This window comes from Monodon monoceros, unplaced genomic scaffold (genome assembly GCF_005190385.1).
Source record: "Monodon monoceros isolate NGI ecotype Baffin Bay Population unplaced genomic scaffold, NGI_Narwhal_1 Super_Scaffold_13, whole genome shotgun sequence".
Classification (NCBI taxonomy): Eukaryota; Metazoa; Chordata; class Mammalia; order Artiodactyla; family Monodontidae; genus Monodon; species Monodon monoceros.
This window is the reverse complement of record NW_021703769.1, coordinates 10700623-10718558: the sequence shown is the minus strand read 5'-3', so window position 1 is coordinate 10718558 and position 17936 is coordinate 10700623. Positions and strand designations below refer to the sequence as shown.

The following is a 17936-nucleotide window of genomic DNA, read 5'->3' as shown; positions in this document are numbered from 1 at the left end:
TTTAATTAGGCAGTCTAATTTCAAAACAAATGTGAGATGGCTTACATGCAGCTGGTATTACTGTCCTCAAGGGAAAGAGACCTTCTCAATGCCGGTTTTTCTGATTGGGTAATCTGTAGCATCTTAACTTGGGGACATCCTGTCCTAAATGCTAGCTGGTGTCCACAGAATTTATAATCTGTATAATGGAGTTAAAGTAGCTCCGTGCCAGCCCCGAACACCCTAAAGGTTCTAGTCTATTTTTGTGCTTTCTCCTGTACTGTTTTTTGAGAGGCACGACTTTACATCTTAGGGGAACGTCGGTCAAACCTTTATTCCTGGGTAGCAAAAGCATTAACAAGATGAACCTTCTGGGAAGAGTCTCAGAAATCATGGAAACTAGCCACTTCAGAACTCTTTAGGCCAATGTCCCTGAGAGGTGACTGACCAGCCTCTGCATGGATTGGAGCATCCATCCCATCACTATCCTAACTGCCAAAAACATCGGCCTAATTCTGCCTCTTTGTAACTTTCTGTTTAGTACGGGGTTGGCTCTTGGGAATCCATGCATAGTAAACGCACCATACCAGCTCCTTGTATCTTGACAGCCCTCCAAACGTGTGATCTCCAAAGCCTTTTTCATAACAGCAAGATGGTCCAGAGAGTTGTAACAAAAGCAGAGAATAGCTGACTGTTTAGTACAATTGTTCCCATTATAAGGTGAAAACTAACATTTACTTCATTTAGACAAAAGAACACCAGGGCATTAAGATTCTGCTTGCAAATGAATGCTAACTTATGTTTACATCCTTTTATCATCGATACATTTACATATATAAGCAGGCTCTGCTCCTTAACAAAAGGGGAACTGAAAAAACTCGAGGATGTTTATTTTAGCAAGTAAAAAGGGAAAAAGACAAAAACCAAACCAAAGAATTTGCAACAGGTGCCTTGAGAGAAAGCATTCTTTATGCCAAGGGCAGCAAACCTTGGTCTTCCACAAGTTTCCTCAGTGGCTGTACCTCCATCTCTGATGAAAGAGAGCCATGGCATCAACTGGCACAAGACATAATGGACACACAGGACTGTAATGTGTAATAAAGCAAATATTTACATTAAGCACAATACAGCAATTTATTTAGATGCTTAAAATGAATACAAAGGGAAATAAAGATCACAAAATTATACATACTACAACAGTGTGTCATATATTAGATGGTATAAATGACTACACCAGGGTGGTGTTTAACTAAAGATAAAACTAAATATCCAAAAGGCAGCAGTCATTGGCTTGCTGCTTCAACACAACACACTTTCATACAGATCTAAAAGGTGTCAAAATTAGTAGCTGCAAAGTCAATTCTTGCATGTGATTTTAGCTTAAAAGATTTCAGGAAACATCTGAAATACCAGTTTTTGTTTTTGTCAGCTGTAATGTCAAGGATATTCAGAACAAGAAAAATTCTATAGTACAAGAGAGTCCAGATATATATCTTATGTGGCTGGCCTCTGTTGCGAGATTGTACAAGGTTATGTGCAAAAACTAAGTCTGTCCCGAAGTCCACACTAGCGTAGTTTCAGGCTTTTGCTAGGTCAACTAGATACAGCGCTTATTAACACAGCAAGGGCAACACTAAAAAAAGAAATCTATGATGGGTACACAATAACAATATCAGAAGCATCACTTGAATAGGTCTAAAAGACTGTACAAATATACATTTCAACTATTCAGAATGAATACATGAAAAAAAAATCAATTTCCCCAAAGTCTACTATACACATTGGACTGGTAGCTTGTATGTTGGCCCTACACTACCGTTTGAATCAAGAGAACGCTTCTCAAGGACATCCAACCAAACATTTTACAGAGGGAAAGAAATGTTGAGAAGGCAGATAAAATAAACCTCTGCTTTTTCTCGTGTGCGTTCATGAGCCCCCAACTTACTGGTTTTTCACATTTAGTTACTGTGCCTGTCACAGCACGTTCTAAAGCAAGATCAGCCAATCATGTGTCATAGACTTAGAAATAACCACGTGGATCGGAGTGGCCACATGTCCCCACAGCCTGATGACCCAGCACTCAAAAGGCGGTACCAGTTAGAATACAGCTTTGCAGTCATACTGAAAGGAGCACAGAGTTCCAGGCTGCAGCATCTGTCACCAATGCCAGAGAAGCTGGCCCTTACGCCTGCTGGCTGCTCAGTTTAACTCCGGTCAAGCTGCCGTGCATGGGCTCGGCTACTCCATCAGTCATGTTGTCAAACTGCTCCCCGTCCTCACTGTCAATTGTGCTATTCTGCCACTCAATCTGTGGGCTGGATAAGCGCTCATCATTTTCAGTTGCATTCTTCCATTGTGACTGGTCCTTGGACCAAAACCCTTCAACTTTTCCATAGGAACTATTCTTCCATTTCAACTGCTCTCTGTCACCTTGCATGGTAGCCTTTTTTTTGGCAGCTGGCTTACTGCTCCTTGCATCTTCACTCTGGGAAGACTCATCGGACCAGGTTCCTGTTTTCATCTCGCATGTGTTGTCCTCGAAGTCTGACACCTGTTGGGAACCAGGGCCGCTCTCAGATGGAGAAGCAGCATCTTTCCACTCAACAACGTCATCTTGGTCCACCTCACTATCAGAGGCGTCATGCATTAGTTTGGTTGGTTCCTCAGTCAAATGAATAGTTTCATATTTTGAACCATCCTCCTCTTTTTGGTCTAGCTTCTCAGACGCTAAAGCATCCTCAGAAATTACCTTCTGTATGTGTTCCTCTGGGTTATCATTAGGGATTTTAGGCTCAACTTCAAAAACAGGGTCAAAAGGGCTATCACTTCCATTGGATTCTTCTTCCAAATTTTCAAAACTGTCTGAGGAACTGTCATCTTCCTTCCCCAGGTTGAGCTTTTTGTCAGCAGTTTTACTAGCATTGACTCTGGAATCCTTCTCATCATGATTTTCAAATAGCCACTCAGCATCAAAATCCATCTCATGCTTAACTTTGTTTAATTCTTTCATGTTGAAGCCCAGTAACACACCAGGCTTATACTTTTCACAGTCTCGGACACACTTCTTCCTCTTGTTACTAAAATGGGAAGCAATGTCACTCTTCCACAACCATAAACTGGCCGCCAGCTTCTCAATTTCTCTCCTGGTGGGATAGGGCTGCTTGTTGAAGTATTTTGTTAGGAAGCTTTTCCTGGCTTCATAGGAATCATCTTCATGACCCTTGGGGTCCAAAGCTAAAACAACAGGCTCCTCAGGCTTCTCTTCAAAGAAGCTGGGCGAATCGCTGTCATCATCTAACTTTCGCTTTTTCAGCAAGGGAAATTCCATTTGCTCATAAGTGCGCTTCACAGGTGCCAGGCCTGGTGATTGGTTAAGCCGAGAGGGTGCATTTGTCTTATCTTGGCCATTCTGGGTCTTTCCAACACCCCTGCAGTGGACCAGATGCAGAGTGATAGTCGAGGCGGTCATGTTGCTAGTATACACGCCAAGGCAGTGGATGCATTTGTAAGTGAGCTTTTTCTCCACTGGGTGAACCGTCTGAATAACCTGGTGCCTCTCTCTTAAGTGATGTGCAAGTGCATCAGATATGGGTCCTTTTAGGATTGAAAAGCAAAGAGGGCAAAGGGTTTTCCCGACATCCTTTTTATAGGGCACTGCAGCTTGAGGTGAACTTTTCACAGGAACATCTGCCTTTTCCTGAACTTTTGGCTGAGGCTTTGGAGGGACTGGAGGGTTATTCTGGGCATGGTAAGCAACAGATTCAGCAGGGGCATCTCTCAGGTTGTACGTAGTTACAAGGAGATGGATGTTAGTGTGACTGCCCTGCTGCAATGTCAAATCAAAACTCAGAGTAGAGTCTGTTTTAGGTCCCATCTCTTCGTCAATGTGAACCATCCGCATGTGTGCCGCCATCTTTTCCACATCATTGAAAGTTGAACGGCAATATGGACAAGACAGACCATGAATTAACATGTGGTTGAGCAGAGTGTCTGTGGGCAAATAGCGATTACAGTAGAGGCATTTGCTAGTAAAATTGTGTATTTTCATAATGTAGTTGGCTACTGCTGGGACTTTCTCAGCTTTATGTTCTTTTTCGAAGTGCACACTATAGACATTTTCAGGAAAAAGCTCATTACAGATTGTACATATTTTCCACTTCTGAGTTGAGGAAGTATTGGGTGGGGGAGGGCCAGTGGCAGCTGCAGTAGGTTTGGAACTGGACTGACCTAATACTCTGGATGCCTGTGACTGGGAGAGGGAAGGAGACTTTAACTGGCCCGATGAGAGAGACGAAGCATTTGGAGACTGCAGCGAGTATCTTGCTGGTGCCTGGGTCCTCTGCTCTGACCCAAGTCCGTAAGATCTTCCATTTCCACTTGGAAGTAACTGCTTCACAGACTGAGACTGTTGAGGGATGGAAACTGGTGCGTTGCCACCTAGACCCAGTCTCATTGACTGACCAACGCCATAGCCCTGGCCTACAGATTTGACTCCGTAGTTGTTCTGCTGTAGGTGAACATTGGACATCATGTTGACTCCTGTAGAATTTAAGTTAGGCTTTGGTATTGAGAGTCGATTCACCATCTGCTGTGATGGTAAAGACCGGACGTTTCCAGAAGCGAGGGAACCAATTCTTGATTGGAGTCCCATGCCCTTCTTGTCTTGAGGTTTGGGAGCAATCAGCATCAAGGGTTTGGATCGGGGAACCACAACATTTGTGTGCCCAATCATGGCAGTGACCTGATAGCCTATGCGTTCATGGTCTTCAATGACATGCTGTACCAAAGCTTCGTAGGACTTTGGCATGAAAAGGCATCGCTTGCAGTGGATACTACTTTCTTCCCGGGCATTTGTGCCTAAGGGGACTGCACCATTGAGTGACTTTTCTCCTGCCTTTGCTATGTAAGGTGCTGCCACATGCTGAAAATGTTCCCTGTAAATGTGCTTCCTAACTATTTCATAAAGAGGATCTCGGTAAGTGCACTTCTTACAGTAATAAACAGCTTGCTCTACACTGTCAGCCTGCTTAGGTTTAAGGCCATCGCTTTTGCTTTTATCTTTGAAAGTGCTGAGGCTGCTACTTGGTGCGCTGGCGTTTGGAGCATGAAATATTTTAATGTGTGTTTCCAAAGTCTTTTTGTCTGCATTGAAGGTACAGTAGGGGCAATTAAGGAGAATCCTATTTTCAAAGTCTTCACTATGGACATTCCGGAAATGACTTTTGTAGGCAGAGAAAAATTTTGAAGAAAATGGGCAAGCACTGCAGCAAAAAGGTTTTGTCCGATAGTCCTAAAGAAAAGACAAAAACTGGAATCAGAATGCCACTTCAGATAAGCAGTAACAGGTTTTAGGCTATTTTCCCCCAGACAGTGTTTTTTTTTTTTTTTTTTGCGGTACGTGGGCCTCTGACCATTGTAGCCTCTCCTGCTGCGGAGCAGAGGCTCCAGACACGCAGGCCCAGCGGCCGTGGCTCACGGGCCCAGCCGCTCCGCGGCATGTGGGATCCTCCCGGACCGGGGCACGAACCCGCGTCCCCTGCATCGGCAGGCGGACTCTCAACCACTGCGCCACCAGGGAAGTCCCCCACCGACAGTCTTTAAGAGACATAATGCTATTTTTAGAACTGAAACTCTATAATGCACTGAGATTTGAGTATCATTTTTTCCTTTTGCAAAATAAATTGATAAAATATTCAAATGAGAAAGCTGTTTTAAACTAAACACTTGTTTTGGCATCACAGTGTAAATAAAAACTCCATTCAAAGTTCTTCCTCAGTGTTTTTAGAAAAGACCAGAGTCACATTTGCTCATTAGTTTTAGAGAAACCAAAGACAAATGGCTTCAAGATAAACATTTTAGTTAGAAAGGATAAGAATAAGCTAGGTGAAATCACTACAATTACTCTGTGAACTGGTAAGTTGCTGAAGGCTTCAGATTCACTATATAGTAAAACTCAGGGCCCAGAGTGCTGTAATGCAATTAGGCATATGATATAAAGACACACCTTTGATCCTCCCCATCATGGAAAAATTTTCATAGAGAAAAAGGCTCATCTTCAAAAATCTCAAACATTTCCCCCCCTCTGATCAAAGTAGAGTATAGTATTCAGTTTTCACTGAGATCAAAAAACTAATGATTTGAAAAGTCGGCTTTCTTCTACAAGCCATGCTGTTCCTTCTTAAGCAAGAGCAGCTTCAAAAGAAGTAATGAAGTGACAGCTGCTTTGATTCAAATTAAGAAATTAAATAAAAATTTCCTACAGACTGTGAGGAAAGCAAGGTGTTAAAAAGCCAATAAAAAAGTAAAGCATTGCAGAATATACTGGTATCAAAGAGCAACTTACAGAACCATGCTCATTAACATCTGTGCAGTTGGTCCTTTGAAGATAGGTGAAACACAAGTTTGGTGAGAGGTGATCTTTTCCCCTAGTAAACCTAAGAAACCTACCTTGTTTCAGATACCAATTCGAACCAAAATGAAATACTCTGTTTTTCCTTAAAGCTCAACCCTTTTTTAGTATTTGTAAAACTGAATTAACTAAGTGATGTGTCCCACTGGAAAGCTTTCATATTTTAAGACTGCTGGTTATTACCCTTTCTTGGGGTATTTCTAAGAAAGAAACATGACTGTATTATCAAATTTCTGAGGTGGATTTTAAAAGTACTGATTCCCTGCCAAGTATGTTCCAACAGATGAACATATCAATAATCCAGAATTACTACAATCACTTGAAATAAACAGTGGTACAGTTTGAATTGATAATCACTTCTCCCTGTAGAAAAAAAAATCACCTATAACTTCATTTTTGTTATATCATCACCTATTGATATTTGCCGGCATAGCTGGTGCCCTTGATTACCTAATACTGTTTTTAATTCCAATTTGTAAAAATTAAGCTGCACCACTCTGCCATCCTACAGAGCCATCTGTCCCATCCCCCATGTCCTGGCTTAGGCTACCCGGAGAGGTTGGGTGACAACACAGGTAAGTAAGAAAACGTAAATGGAAGCAAGAGCCCTGTCTTCCCTTCTCTAGAAAAAACAAGGATTGCAACACAGAAAAATGATGGATACCCTAGATGAACAGAATGCTGGAGGGAACATTTTAGAATTAGAACCAAAAAACTTTTGACAGGGGTTAGGGGAGGAGAGGGGAATGCTGGTATACAGTGGGCTTCACAACTTTTAAGTAACAAACTTTCCTATTCTTCTTACACTTGAAGTTTCAGTACAATGACAAAAAAAAAAGACCAAAAGTTCTTCCTAATTTTCCCTACCTCTTAGGAATATATGAAACAATCAGTTTCAACACTTCCCACGTTAGGTTGTTGCCTACAACAATGCAATACCATGAAAAATGTAGAACTGAAAAGGGACGATGCTGCCTTTTGGGGAAGTCTCCTGTGCCACTTACCTGGTTTTTTGTAAGTGAAGGGTCCCACAGTCCTACATCCTCCCATGTAGTGTTTTTCAAATAAAAGTCATTAGGTTCAAACTGTTTAAAATCCTAGAAAACAGTGAAAGAAGTTTCAAAAACATTTTATCAACTCTAGCTCAACTTTACATATAAATCGTATCTCTAACTAGGGTTGGGGAGATGCATAGGAAAATCGACACCACCGAGAACTAAACTAGGATCGATAAAGCTCTAGGAAATACAAAAAGGCATATGGATGTTACACTGAACTTTTTATATCAACTAAACATTCCCCTAATGGTCACCAGGTTTCCAAAGAAACCACTGGAAGTTCTAACTAAGGAAGTAGAAAATTCAGCCACATATTAATACCAAAGCACCCTTCGTAAGAGTACTATATAACTCATCAGTTGTAATATTAGAATGGAGTGTAAGAGAGCAACATTCACTTATAGTGCTACAGATGAGATATTCTGGTTCTGTGCAAGAAAAGTCTTTTGTGGGAGATGGGGGTGGGGTGGGATTGGACTGGAACGAAAACTCAGGATTTCTGAACCCCAAAAGGAGGAAAGCTATTCAAAGAAAGCAAGTAGTATTATGTTAAATTTACACTCTTGTGTAAAAATTTGATCCCCTCCACCCTGAGACAGGAACATAAAGAGTTTTATGGTAAAATTCCTCTTGTTCCTAAAAGGGTCACAGTTCAGTGTGGAAAATCAAGTACACATATATTCCAGAGTATGTAGTGGGTGCAATAATGGGAGGAACAAATCAAATGCAGGATAGAAAAGGTACCTTTAACATTTGCATTATTTATTCTTGTGAAGATCACCCCACTGCATGGGAAGTAAATGGACTGTTTCATCAGGCAGATCTACCTGAAACTGAGGGACTGAACTGCCACACCAGGGACGACATAACTAGAGAAATCCAATTTTGAGAAGCTTCAGTCTTCATGATATACCCCTAAAGTAGGATTAACAGGAACCAGGAAAAGAAAACCTGTTGCATGAAGGAAATTGCTTTTTTACTTTCAATTCCATCCAAACATTTACTGAGTGCCTATTACGTGCCCAGCACTGTGCTAAGTGCTGAGGATACAAAGATGGACAAGGTAGTTAAGGTCCCTGGCCAGCCGGAACTTAAAAGGCTAGTGGGGAAAATAGCTTTAAACATTTCTTTCCAATCAGAGGTTGTTGATCAACTAACCACAAGACCTGGAGTAATGAGATCTAGAAGAGACCACTACACTGGCTATCCCACAGGGCTGTTAATAAAGCTCACAGAATAAAAAGGCTAGAAAAACAGTTTGTGAAGTCCAAACTGTTACCTAGGGGAAGATAATAGTCTACGATGGGTCAAAAGGGCCAACAAATGCTCAAATCCCAAGGAAAGAGACAACAAGCACCCAAACCACCACGCCTCAACAATCAGAAGGTCAATCAGAACATTCAGGCATATCAGAATGAGAACAGGCTCTGGAGTCTCACAGACAGACCCTGCCACATGCTCAGCTGTGAGGTGGACCTATTTCTTTACTGGTTCTTCATCTGTAAATTGGAGATAAGAATTCCTATATCCCCTAGGGGTTGTTTTAAGGATTTGAATTTACAGACCATTTTAAAGCACCTAGTAAAAAATGACTGATGTGGTACGTCCTCAGTGGTAACTGCTTTTGCTCCAGGATGCAAAGATGAAAAAGCCCATTTTAGGGAGAAGGGAACAAGTTAGGCTACTTGAGAAAGCTCAGGCAAAGCTAACGCTGCAGTTAAAATACAGAATCACCCCAAAGAATTAACGATCCTGGCCACTGACACAAAGTAATGGATCAGAAGCTGAGTCATGTTAAAATTAAAAAAATGACATGCTACTTACTTCTATGTGTTCTTTACAGTATTCCAACCCAATGTCACTAAGTATTTTTTTCACAGTTTTCCGGGCTTTTCTTAAACTGCCAAGATTGTTGACAGGAAGTTGGAACATAGTTTCTATTGGGAAAAAAAATTTAAGTCAAGTCAAAACATGTACAACTTGTGATATTTACTAATTCCACTGATGGTAGGATCACAAACCCTGGCCCAGTCTGACAAAAAAGGTGAATAGATATCCTTATCCAGCATGTTCTGAATACTTAGAGCAGGCAGGCAAAATAAGTACTCTCTGATCTTTTCTATTTTTAACAGGACATTTTATATCACAGGTAACATGAATCTAATGTGGCACAATTCTGATTAGACTTTTAAAAAACTAGTTTGGTGATGAGCTTATTTAAAGTTGAGAATGAGGTTTATATACCAACCGATTACTTCAAAATCAAGTGTGAGTGCTTTTCTCCTTGTGATGCTGAACCTCTGAAAACAGAAAAATGTTCACCATTTCAGCATCATTACCACATAATTTTGAGTGCCAGGGGAAATAAGTTTCTGTTGTCTGGGAGCTACCCTTCGTATTGCTGTGGTAACCATAAGTTTCTGCACACCACCCAAACGAAAGACAAGAATGGCTGTGTAACTTGCCCCCCAGCCAGCACCACACCTGGACAAAGGCACTCACTAATGCCACGGAATGAATGCTGAGACAGGGAAAGCTGGGCACTCAGCACCAGAGCAAATAATAACTGTTACAGACTTTGGGGGGGTCCCTTTTGAAAAATGAAAAGCTTATGTGTGTATGAGGGAATTGAAAAATTATTTAAATGACCCAATACATTAAAGTAGAAATTTACACCCACTTTCCCAAGTTCCTTAAAAACAAAGGTTAAGAAAATAAAATTAATAAAACTTGGGCAGCTGAGAATTTGTATGGCTTCCAATGTGACCATAAATGTTTCCTACAAAATAGTGTAAAAACTAATCATCGACTTAATAATCCAAATAAATGTTGCAGGATATAAAGTAGTTCTAAAAATCAAAAACAGGCAGAAACAAAAGCCAATGCATCTGGATTTAAAATTTAGTATTCAATACATGAAAATCTGGTTTTCTAATTAATCAAGGCTGTCACTCTATAATACCACTACCATCTGTAAACCACAATCATAAAGTCAACTAATACACATGTAATAAGATATCATGTTACCTCACTTATTATTCAAATCCAAACATCAATATTAACTATGAAAAATGGAAAAAAAATGAAGCCTACCAAAATGTCCCAGCAACTTCTAGAAATTCTAAATCTCAATATGTTACCAGAACTTAGTATACCTGAGGCCAAAAGATGAATGCAGTTCACTGCAAAACACATCCTCAGGATGGAACTCCTAGTTATGAAGCATGACTATGGTGTCCTCTGCACTCTGCCATCTAATAATCTGTGTATCATTTAGCTAACAGACTTAGAAGTCAGTTCTGATACAAATTAGTGTGCGTTCAAGGCCAAATCCATTATTCCTTGTGGAAATTTTATTCCTAAATTGTTCTGAACCATCTTTCTGATGGTTTAAAAAAAAATCAGTTGCTTAATAAACTGATTAAAAAGAAAAATCTAGGTTCGCACAAACTAGGTCATTTAGAGAGAACCACCTGATAGAAAAATGTTTCAGAAATACAAGAAAAGTGTTCCAGAAATACAGGAAGTGTTACAGGCTAATTCTGAAGAGACCAGGCATCAAAATGAATGTCCATAAACACCCAATTCTGAAAAGAGACATTTTGTTTCTCCATTCGTTTTATCAACTCTCCACGGGCCAAAATCCAGTTCTTCTGGAACATCCCATGTGAATCCTGTTTCACTTCAGAGCACAGACATACCCCAGAGGCAGCCCTTTCTGGCTTTCCCTGCCTCCTGGATGAGCACAGCAAAACACACACACACAGATTTGGAAATGCCGCCTCCCCCCCCCCCACACAGAAAACATCCTAGGGAGCCAAACTGCAGCTCAGGATAAAGGAAAACCCAGTTTCCTATGGAAAATACCAGGTGTTCTAAGTGCCCACCCACAGCTAACAAAGTTGTTTCAAGACCTCCAAGTGAAGCACCTCGCTGCTTCGTTGTACCCAATTTATCCACCTACAGTTCTGAAAAAGTAAGAATATGCTCTAAGGGAGCTTAGTTACAAAAAACTTATTTATAGAAGGTGATATTTCAGCAATAGAATAAATCTTGAGTTTACTTATTTGAGTTGAATTAAACAGGTTTATAAATAAAAGTTACATTGCTTATTGGAAAATGCTACAAAAAAGTTATTTGTTCTATGATTAGCTAGGAGGAATCCAAGTTAAAGTTTACATCGGGACTTCCCTGGCAGTCCAGTAGTTAAGAATCCACGTTTCTGCTGCAGGGGGTGCGGGTTCGATCCCTGGTTGGGGAACTAAGATCCCGCATGCCGTGCAGTGCGGCCAAGAAAAAAAAAAAGAGAGAAAAAGTTTACATTGAAAAATGTAGAATATTCTGAATTAAGGTTATAACCGTCTTCATAAGCAGATTTCTGACATTTCTAATGACCTTGGGAATTCTATCATCTGCCCCTTTCCCCAGATGGAGGTACCCTCTGCGGAGGCCATTTCCAAGATTTTGTCCATCTGGAGCTAGAATAACACATTCATATGTGTTGGCATCCTCAAAAGCACTCAGAGATTCTTCTGGTTTTTCGCTTATTAAATAAAACACTTCTCTCAGTATATAAAGCAGGTATGTAGTATAGGAATATAATAAGCAAAGAAGGCTCCCTCCTACTCCCATCCTCCATTTCCTGTGTCTATTTCTTAAGCTTTTCTATGCCTGTAACAAGCCAAACGTTCCTTGTAAGAAAGTCTCCAACAAATTCTTACCAGTTAATGTTAGAATCATGGGTGATAAGAAAAAGAACTCAAGGGCCCTATGTTGTTGTTTTTTTTTTTTTTCAGCCCATCACCTGCTGTTAAGAAACAACTTCAAATCAACAGCTGCCTTCAGGGTTCATTGATGTTATCTATCTGATTCTTGGGGCCCATACCTTTCTATTTACTCTGTTAACTGAGGGGTAAGGACAGAGTAAACAGGAAGTGGACTGCCTGAGATTAAGGGGTGTTCCTCACTTTTGAATAGGAAGAGATGAAAACAAATTCTTACAATCATTACTCTTAGGGAGGAAGATGTCTTACAATAATGTCAGAAACTGTCTAGAGATGGGCATTGAAAGGAATGCAGAAGGGTGGGATTACTTTCCACATTTGTCCCCAGTGGCTAAACCTTTCTCTTGAGCCTCCCTGGCTATCAGGATGGCTATTTTGACGAGGTCAGCACCATTTCCCAATACCAAGGAGAGCTCCCTTCAGCCAAACCATAAACTTCTCAGCTCATGGCATAAAAAAGGGAAAAACATCCAAATTAATAGAATGAAACCACTGTTCATCAATCATTTTTGGAGCACCCTGCCCATTAATGTGCTAGAAACAGAAAGCTGAACAGGACACAGCTCTTCCCCTTCAACAGTCCATCGCTTCTGGGGTATACAGCAGGCACTGGGTCACTGGAGTAAAGATGCTTGCTTCTCCCTGCCCAACTTCCTCTTGGAGCCACTCCTGCCGCAGTGGAGGTGCTGTCAGTTAAGAGGCCCTTCCTCCACCGCGCATACGACACAGGTTAACCAATTAGTGTTCTATCTCTGCAGACACTGGTTAGTACAAACCTGGACATGTGCCCCAAACAGGGCGGACAGTGACGATGCGAAAAGCACAGAAAGGGAAACACTCCTGTTGATACTGCTTAAGGTCCTCAATCTAGCTGTGCCTGAATGATAGCCCCCTTGAACCATCCCTCCCCCCAACTTTTCATGAACAAGAACAAAAACACATGATCATTTTTGCTTAAGTTTTGGTTCATGTTACTTGCAACCAAAAGTTCTGGTAGACCCACTGGGTAGTGGGACAGAGAAGAAGTGAAGTGAATAAGTAAGGGAAGATGGGGAATTTTATGAAAAATAATTATTCTTGTGAATTGGGACTAATAGGAAGAATAGGAATTTGTCAGGGAGATACAGTTATTCTGAAAGAGGCGATGGCCCATCGTTTCATTAATCAAAAACACTGTATGGAAAGAGTAAAACATTTCGTAAATTCTAAAAGATTTTGGGGAAAGCTCAAACCCATTAATAATGGAGTTAACGTCTGCGATTTATTAACTGAAGTTAAGTAACTTTTGGTTAAGCATATGCTACCTGATGAACTAGACTTAAATTACTGATTTTTGAGAATGATTTAAATTCACTGTTGAATAATTCAGCCACACTCCTTATCAATCTGCAAATTATACCCACACCTACTAATTAGGGCCAAAACATTAAAGTTTTACCAATAATCCCGGCCAAATTCCCACTCAGAAAGCAATTCCTTCCTCAGAAAGCAAGAGTCAGATGGCTGAAATGAAAATCTGAGATCTGTAGCCATGATGACTTAAAACCATATAAATTATAACAATACATAAGACCGATCAAATAACATGTACCTCTTTTCTCACCAAATACGAAAAGCAAAAGTACTCCTTTACACCAAGTACAAAGAGGGTAAATAAAGGCCGAGAGAACCTATCTCACGAGGAAATATCTACAGGCCGAATCTGTATAAGAGGACTGTACAAGGATGATGATACAACATCAATGACTGTGAACTTCATTTAGGCAAAGAGGTCATTAACTGAGAAACGTAATTATAATCATTTATGAAACCAGAGCTCTGCCAAAAAAAAAGGCTTGGATCTAGTCAGGGCTGTACTCAGGCTCATCTGGGTCAGGAAGATGGAGGGGAACCCAACAGATGAGAGGACTAGTTTAGCAGGCTTAAGGCAAGATTTGCAGGACCTAATGTACCAATAGTCAATGGGGCTTGTCTGTGTATCGCAGTCCCTCTGCAAAGCCACCATATCAAGGATGGCATCATTTAGTCCCTGTTTTTAGGGGCAGAAGTATTTATAACTGTGCCATCAGAAAGTAAAAACAAAACAACAAAAATAACCCCCATAAAACCCAATCAAACCTTTGACTAGGCACAGATAATCAAGCCAGGAGAAAAAAAAAAGCCTCCAAACCAAACTTCTACAGATATTTTAAACGACTCCAAGTATGGATCTAGCGTGGCATTTTCCAGTATACAAATTCTTCATATTTTTACGTGCATTCTTGTATGTTTCAAGTTCCTAATAAGAACATATGGTGCTAATTTAACATGCCAGTAAATATGATGGTGTGTCCTAGTTTCCATCACCTGCAGGCATAACCCTGCTACTTTCTAATATTTGGGAACTGAAATTTGAACATATACCAGAATGACAACTACTGCATCAGTTATATTGTGAATGCAAATCTAGAATTTTCATAGAAAAAACATTTCTAACACTGTACTGAGAGCTAGACCAGGATAGATACTTCTTCCTGCTAAAACCTAAACACAAGTTACTTAGACTAAACCAGTGGTTTCCACCACCCCACCTGACCTTAAAAGGGGTGAAATCCTTGTTTTTAAAGAAATCTTAGTTGAAATATAAAAAAGATAAAAAGTGGAGGGAGGGGGTCAGGTTGATGGAAAGAGGAAGAAGGAAAAGTTCTCCGTTTCCAAGTATCTCCTTGAAATAGTTACTTGTCTAAACTAAGCTCATAATGCAAATTTATGCCAAGGTGGCAGACTACTGAAATGTAGAATCTGGACCTAGCGGACAGTCAACCAAAGCATGATGTTTGATGGCTACAGCAGAATTCCAACAGTTCACTGAAAATCTCCCCTAAATTACAGTTTGATCAGAATATGGTTATAGGAAGCCCACAGTAAGCCTAAGGATTAGAACATAGTTTATACTCTGTTGTTTTTTTAAACATTTCTACATTAAAGCTGTTAAGAAAGATACAGCCTCTCTGGAAATCCTTTTTGGTAGGGGGCGGGGGGGAATCAAAGGCTGGAAAAGATGCCATTACTAGTGAAAAAAAGGCAGCAATATTTTCTAAGTTAATAAATTAGGAAGACTTTCAAACTACTACAATATAAACCATTTCATTTTTGGTACATCATCAACCCAAATTAATATGTAAGAAATTCAGATCCTAAATCCTTAAAACAATACTCCACTTAATGCTGGCGCAAGTATTTATATAATCCACACTGGGGTTTAAGAGTCAGATATTTGAAGTTTCTTTAAACCACTGATCTAACTAAAAATATTAAGTTATGCTATTTTCTAAGAGACACAGGCATTTTAAGAAGATTCTCACGAAGAGAATCAAAGCATCAGTTACTTCATTGCTACCCATGATGGCACTTAAAAAAATCTGTAATATCTCTGTGGATTTTGAACCCATTAAGTTAAAAACTAGGCAGAAAGAAAAAAATCATTCCCATATTTCTGCTGTTTTCTCCTCCTGCCACCCCCTCAACAACATATTTAATACCTGTCAATATCACTCACTGAGTAAAAAAAAAGTGTGGTCACTGTAAAACACTTTCTTTTTATAACCAGCAAGTGTTTATCTTTCCTGACTATTCTGGGATCCAAAGTGGTGAACACAGACACCTTATTTGCTTTTCAGGATGTCACTAGCCCTACATTTAAATTAAACCAGATGTAAAAAGCTTTATGTAATATTTGTATTTGAAAAAAAATGAACCTTGTAAAGTCTTTCTAGAACCACCCTCCGATGAGTGAACACATCGAGACCCTAGAGCCTACATTCAGTCTGGAAGCAATCACCCTACTCAATCTTTTTCTAAAACACAGTCCTGAACAGAAGCTGCTTATCTTTCAATTTCCTATAAGGTTTGGCAAAAGACCTTCTGGATGCCACAGGCTCGGCTCTTCACATAAAGGCAGCTCGGTCTCCTCTTTTTCCTCTCTTCCTCAATCCCAAATACCACAAAACAAGGAACTGTCTGACTAATCCAGGGGCAGAATGCTCTCCTGGATTAGCAGATAAAACTGTGCAGCATGACAGAGGTAAAAAAGCAAAGTTTTAGTCTTCCCTCTCTTCCATCTCACCAGAAAATGTTCAGTAGTGTTGAGGCTAAAAAAGGGAGTATTTGGAAAGCCCAGAAGGATTAGAAAGAGAAACTACTTTGCCAATGAAGACACACTTGCACCAAAAGCTAAATTTAAATAATGAACATCAATTATGTTGCTTAGGATAATCATATTAGAACACTGTTAATAAAGATAAGAAGCAGGCAGGAAATGTAACTAATTTTTCTTCTGTTCTTAACTACTAACTGCATTAATTTTTTACTATTCTTTCAGTATGGTAATAAAAGAAACCCAATTAACTGAGTAAAGTGTCAAATATAAAACTGCCTCCACTTCAAAAAAAAAAAGGTTTTCTTCAAGTGTTTAACCAAATCAATTATTAAATTCCTTATAATTAAGCTTTCGTAGGGTGGGATACGGAGGGTGGGAGGGAGGGAGAGGCAAGAGGGAAGAGATATGGGAACATATAACTGATTCACTTTGTTATAAAGCAGAAACTAACACACCATTGTAAAGCAATATACTCCAATAAAGATGTAAAATAAAATAAAAGAAAAAGAAAAAACTTTTCGTAACTATTTCTTTGGTAGGTAGACTATATTTACGCAAGGCAAAATGAGTGTATTCATCTAAATACAGCATCCTGTACAAAAATGTTTTATCACAGTAATACTTTTGGCCACTTTCTATGAACAATGTGTGAATCCTTTCCACAAACAACCCTGCTCTGAGACTCTCTGCCTGATTACTTTGTGAGGGAAGCACAAACCCCACCAGGCATCTTGTCCCACACTGGACAGCTCTGTTCACAAGTTTATTCTTTACAGTGCTCTGTAACCTGCCCACAACTCTCAGTTCAGCTACAGACGTCTAATTACAGCCACCTAACAGCCTCTCAAGTTTTTAAGACACTTCCTCCTTCCCTCTCAAGACTTCCCCTTCTCCAAGTTAACCATGCTCAGTTCTTTTCACCATTCCTTCTGTTATCGCCTACGCCAGTCTCCAGTGAAGAGGCTCCAGTTGGTCAATCTCTGTGGTGCCCTGAATAAACTGTTATTCCAGATGTGACATAATCAGGTCAAGTGGGACAACACTTCTCTAATTCTGGATATTATTTTTAAATTAATGCTCCTAAAAGGTGCATTTGTGTTGGTGGCAGCCACTTTACACATATAACTACAATCAATCCTTTTTTTTTTTCTTTTTTGCATATGTGCTGCCTTTTTCAGCATTAGCTGGTTTAGCTGATGAGAAAAAGATATGCTATTCTGAATCCATGTCTGATTAGAAGAGAAATAACTATCAGTCTTTAAGTATCTTCTCAATTGAAGGGGCATGAACATTCTAATTCCAAAATGAAGAACAAAGTACACGCCGTAGGAGACAAGAGACTGAGATTCATATTCCAACTAAAATCAGTTATGAAAAAGCAGCACTTTGAATCACTGAAGAGAACCTAGGGTTTTGCCTAATCTAAACTCTTCTCATTTTACAGATTAGCAACTGAGGTGAAGCAATTGGCTTAAGGGTGATGAGCGTGTCAATGACAGAGCTGGGTCTCAAGGTCATCTTCAGACCTAGAATGCAGTGTTCTTCCCATTACCCATGCAGATGAAGCT

The 17936-nt window shown here is 40.0% G+C and overlaps 1 protein-coding gene across 3 annotated transcripts in view; it reads right to left on the bottom strand.

The window, feature by feature from the left end:
- Positions 1–1088: 1088 nt before the first annotated feature.
- Positions 1089–17936, bottom strand: part of ADNP (activity dependent neuroprotector homeobox) — a 30128-nt gene continuing 13280 nt past the window's right edge. For all 3 annotated transcript variants that reach the window (XM_029219519.1, XM_029219522.1, XM_029219520.1), the window contains 3 exons: positions 9271–9383; positions 7393–7485; positions 1089–5269 (listed from right to left, as the gene is read on the bottom strand). In XM_029219519.1, coding sequence (XP_029075352.1) covers positions 2162–5269; positions 7393–7485; positions 9271–9378 — 3309 coding nt within the window. In that variant the 5' untranslated portion in view covers positions 9379–9383 and the 3' untranslated portion in view covers positions 1089–2161. The remainder of the gene's footprint in view (positions 5270–7392; positions 7486–9270; positions 9384–17936) is intronic.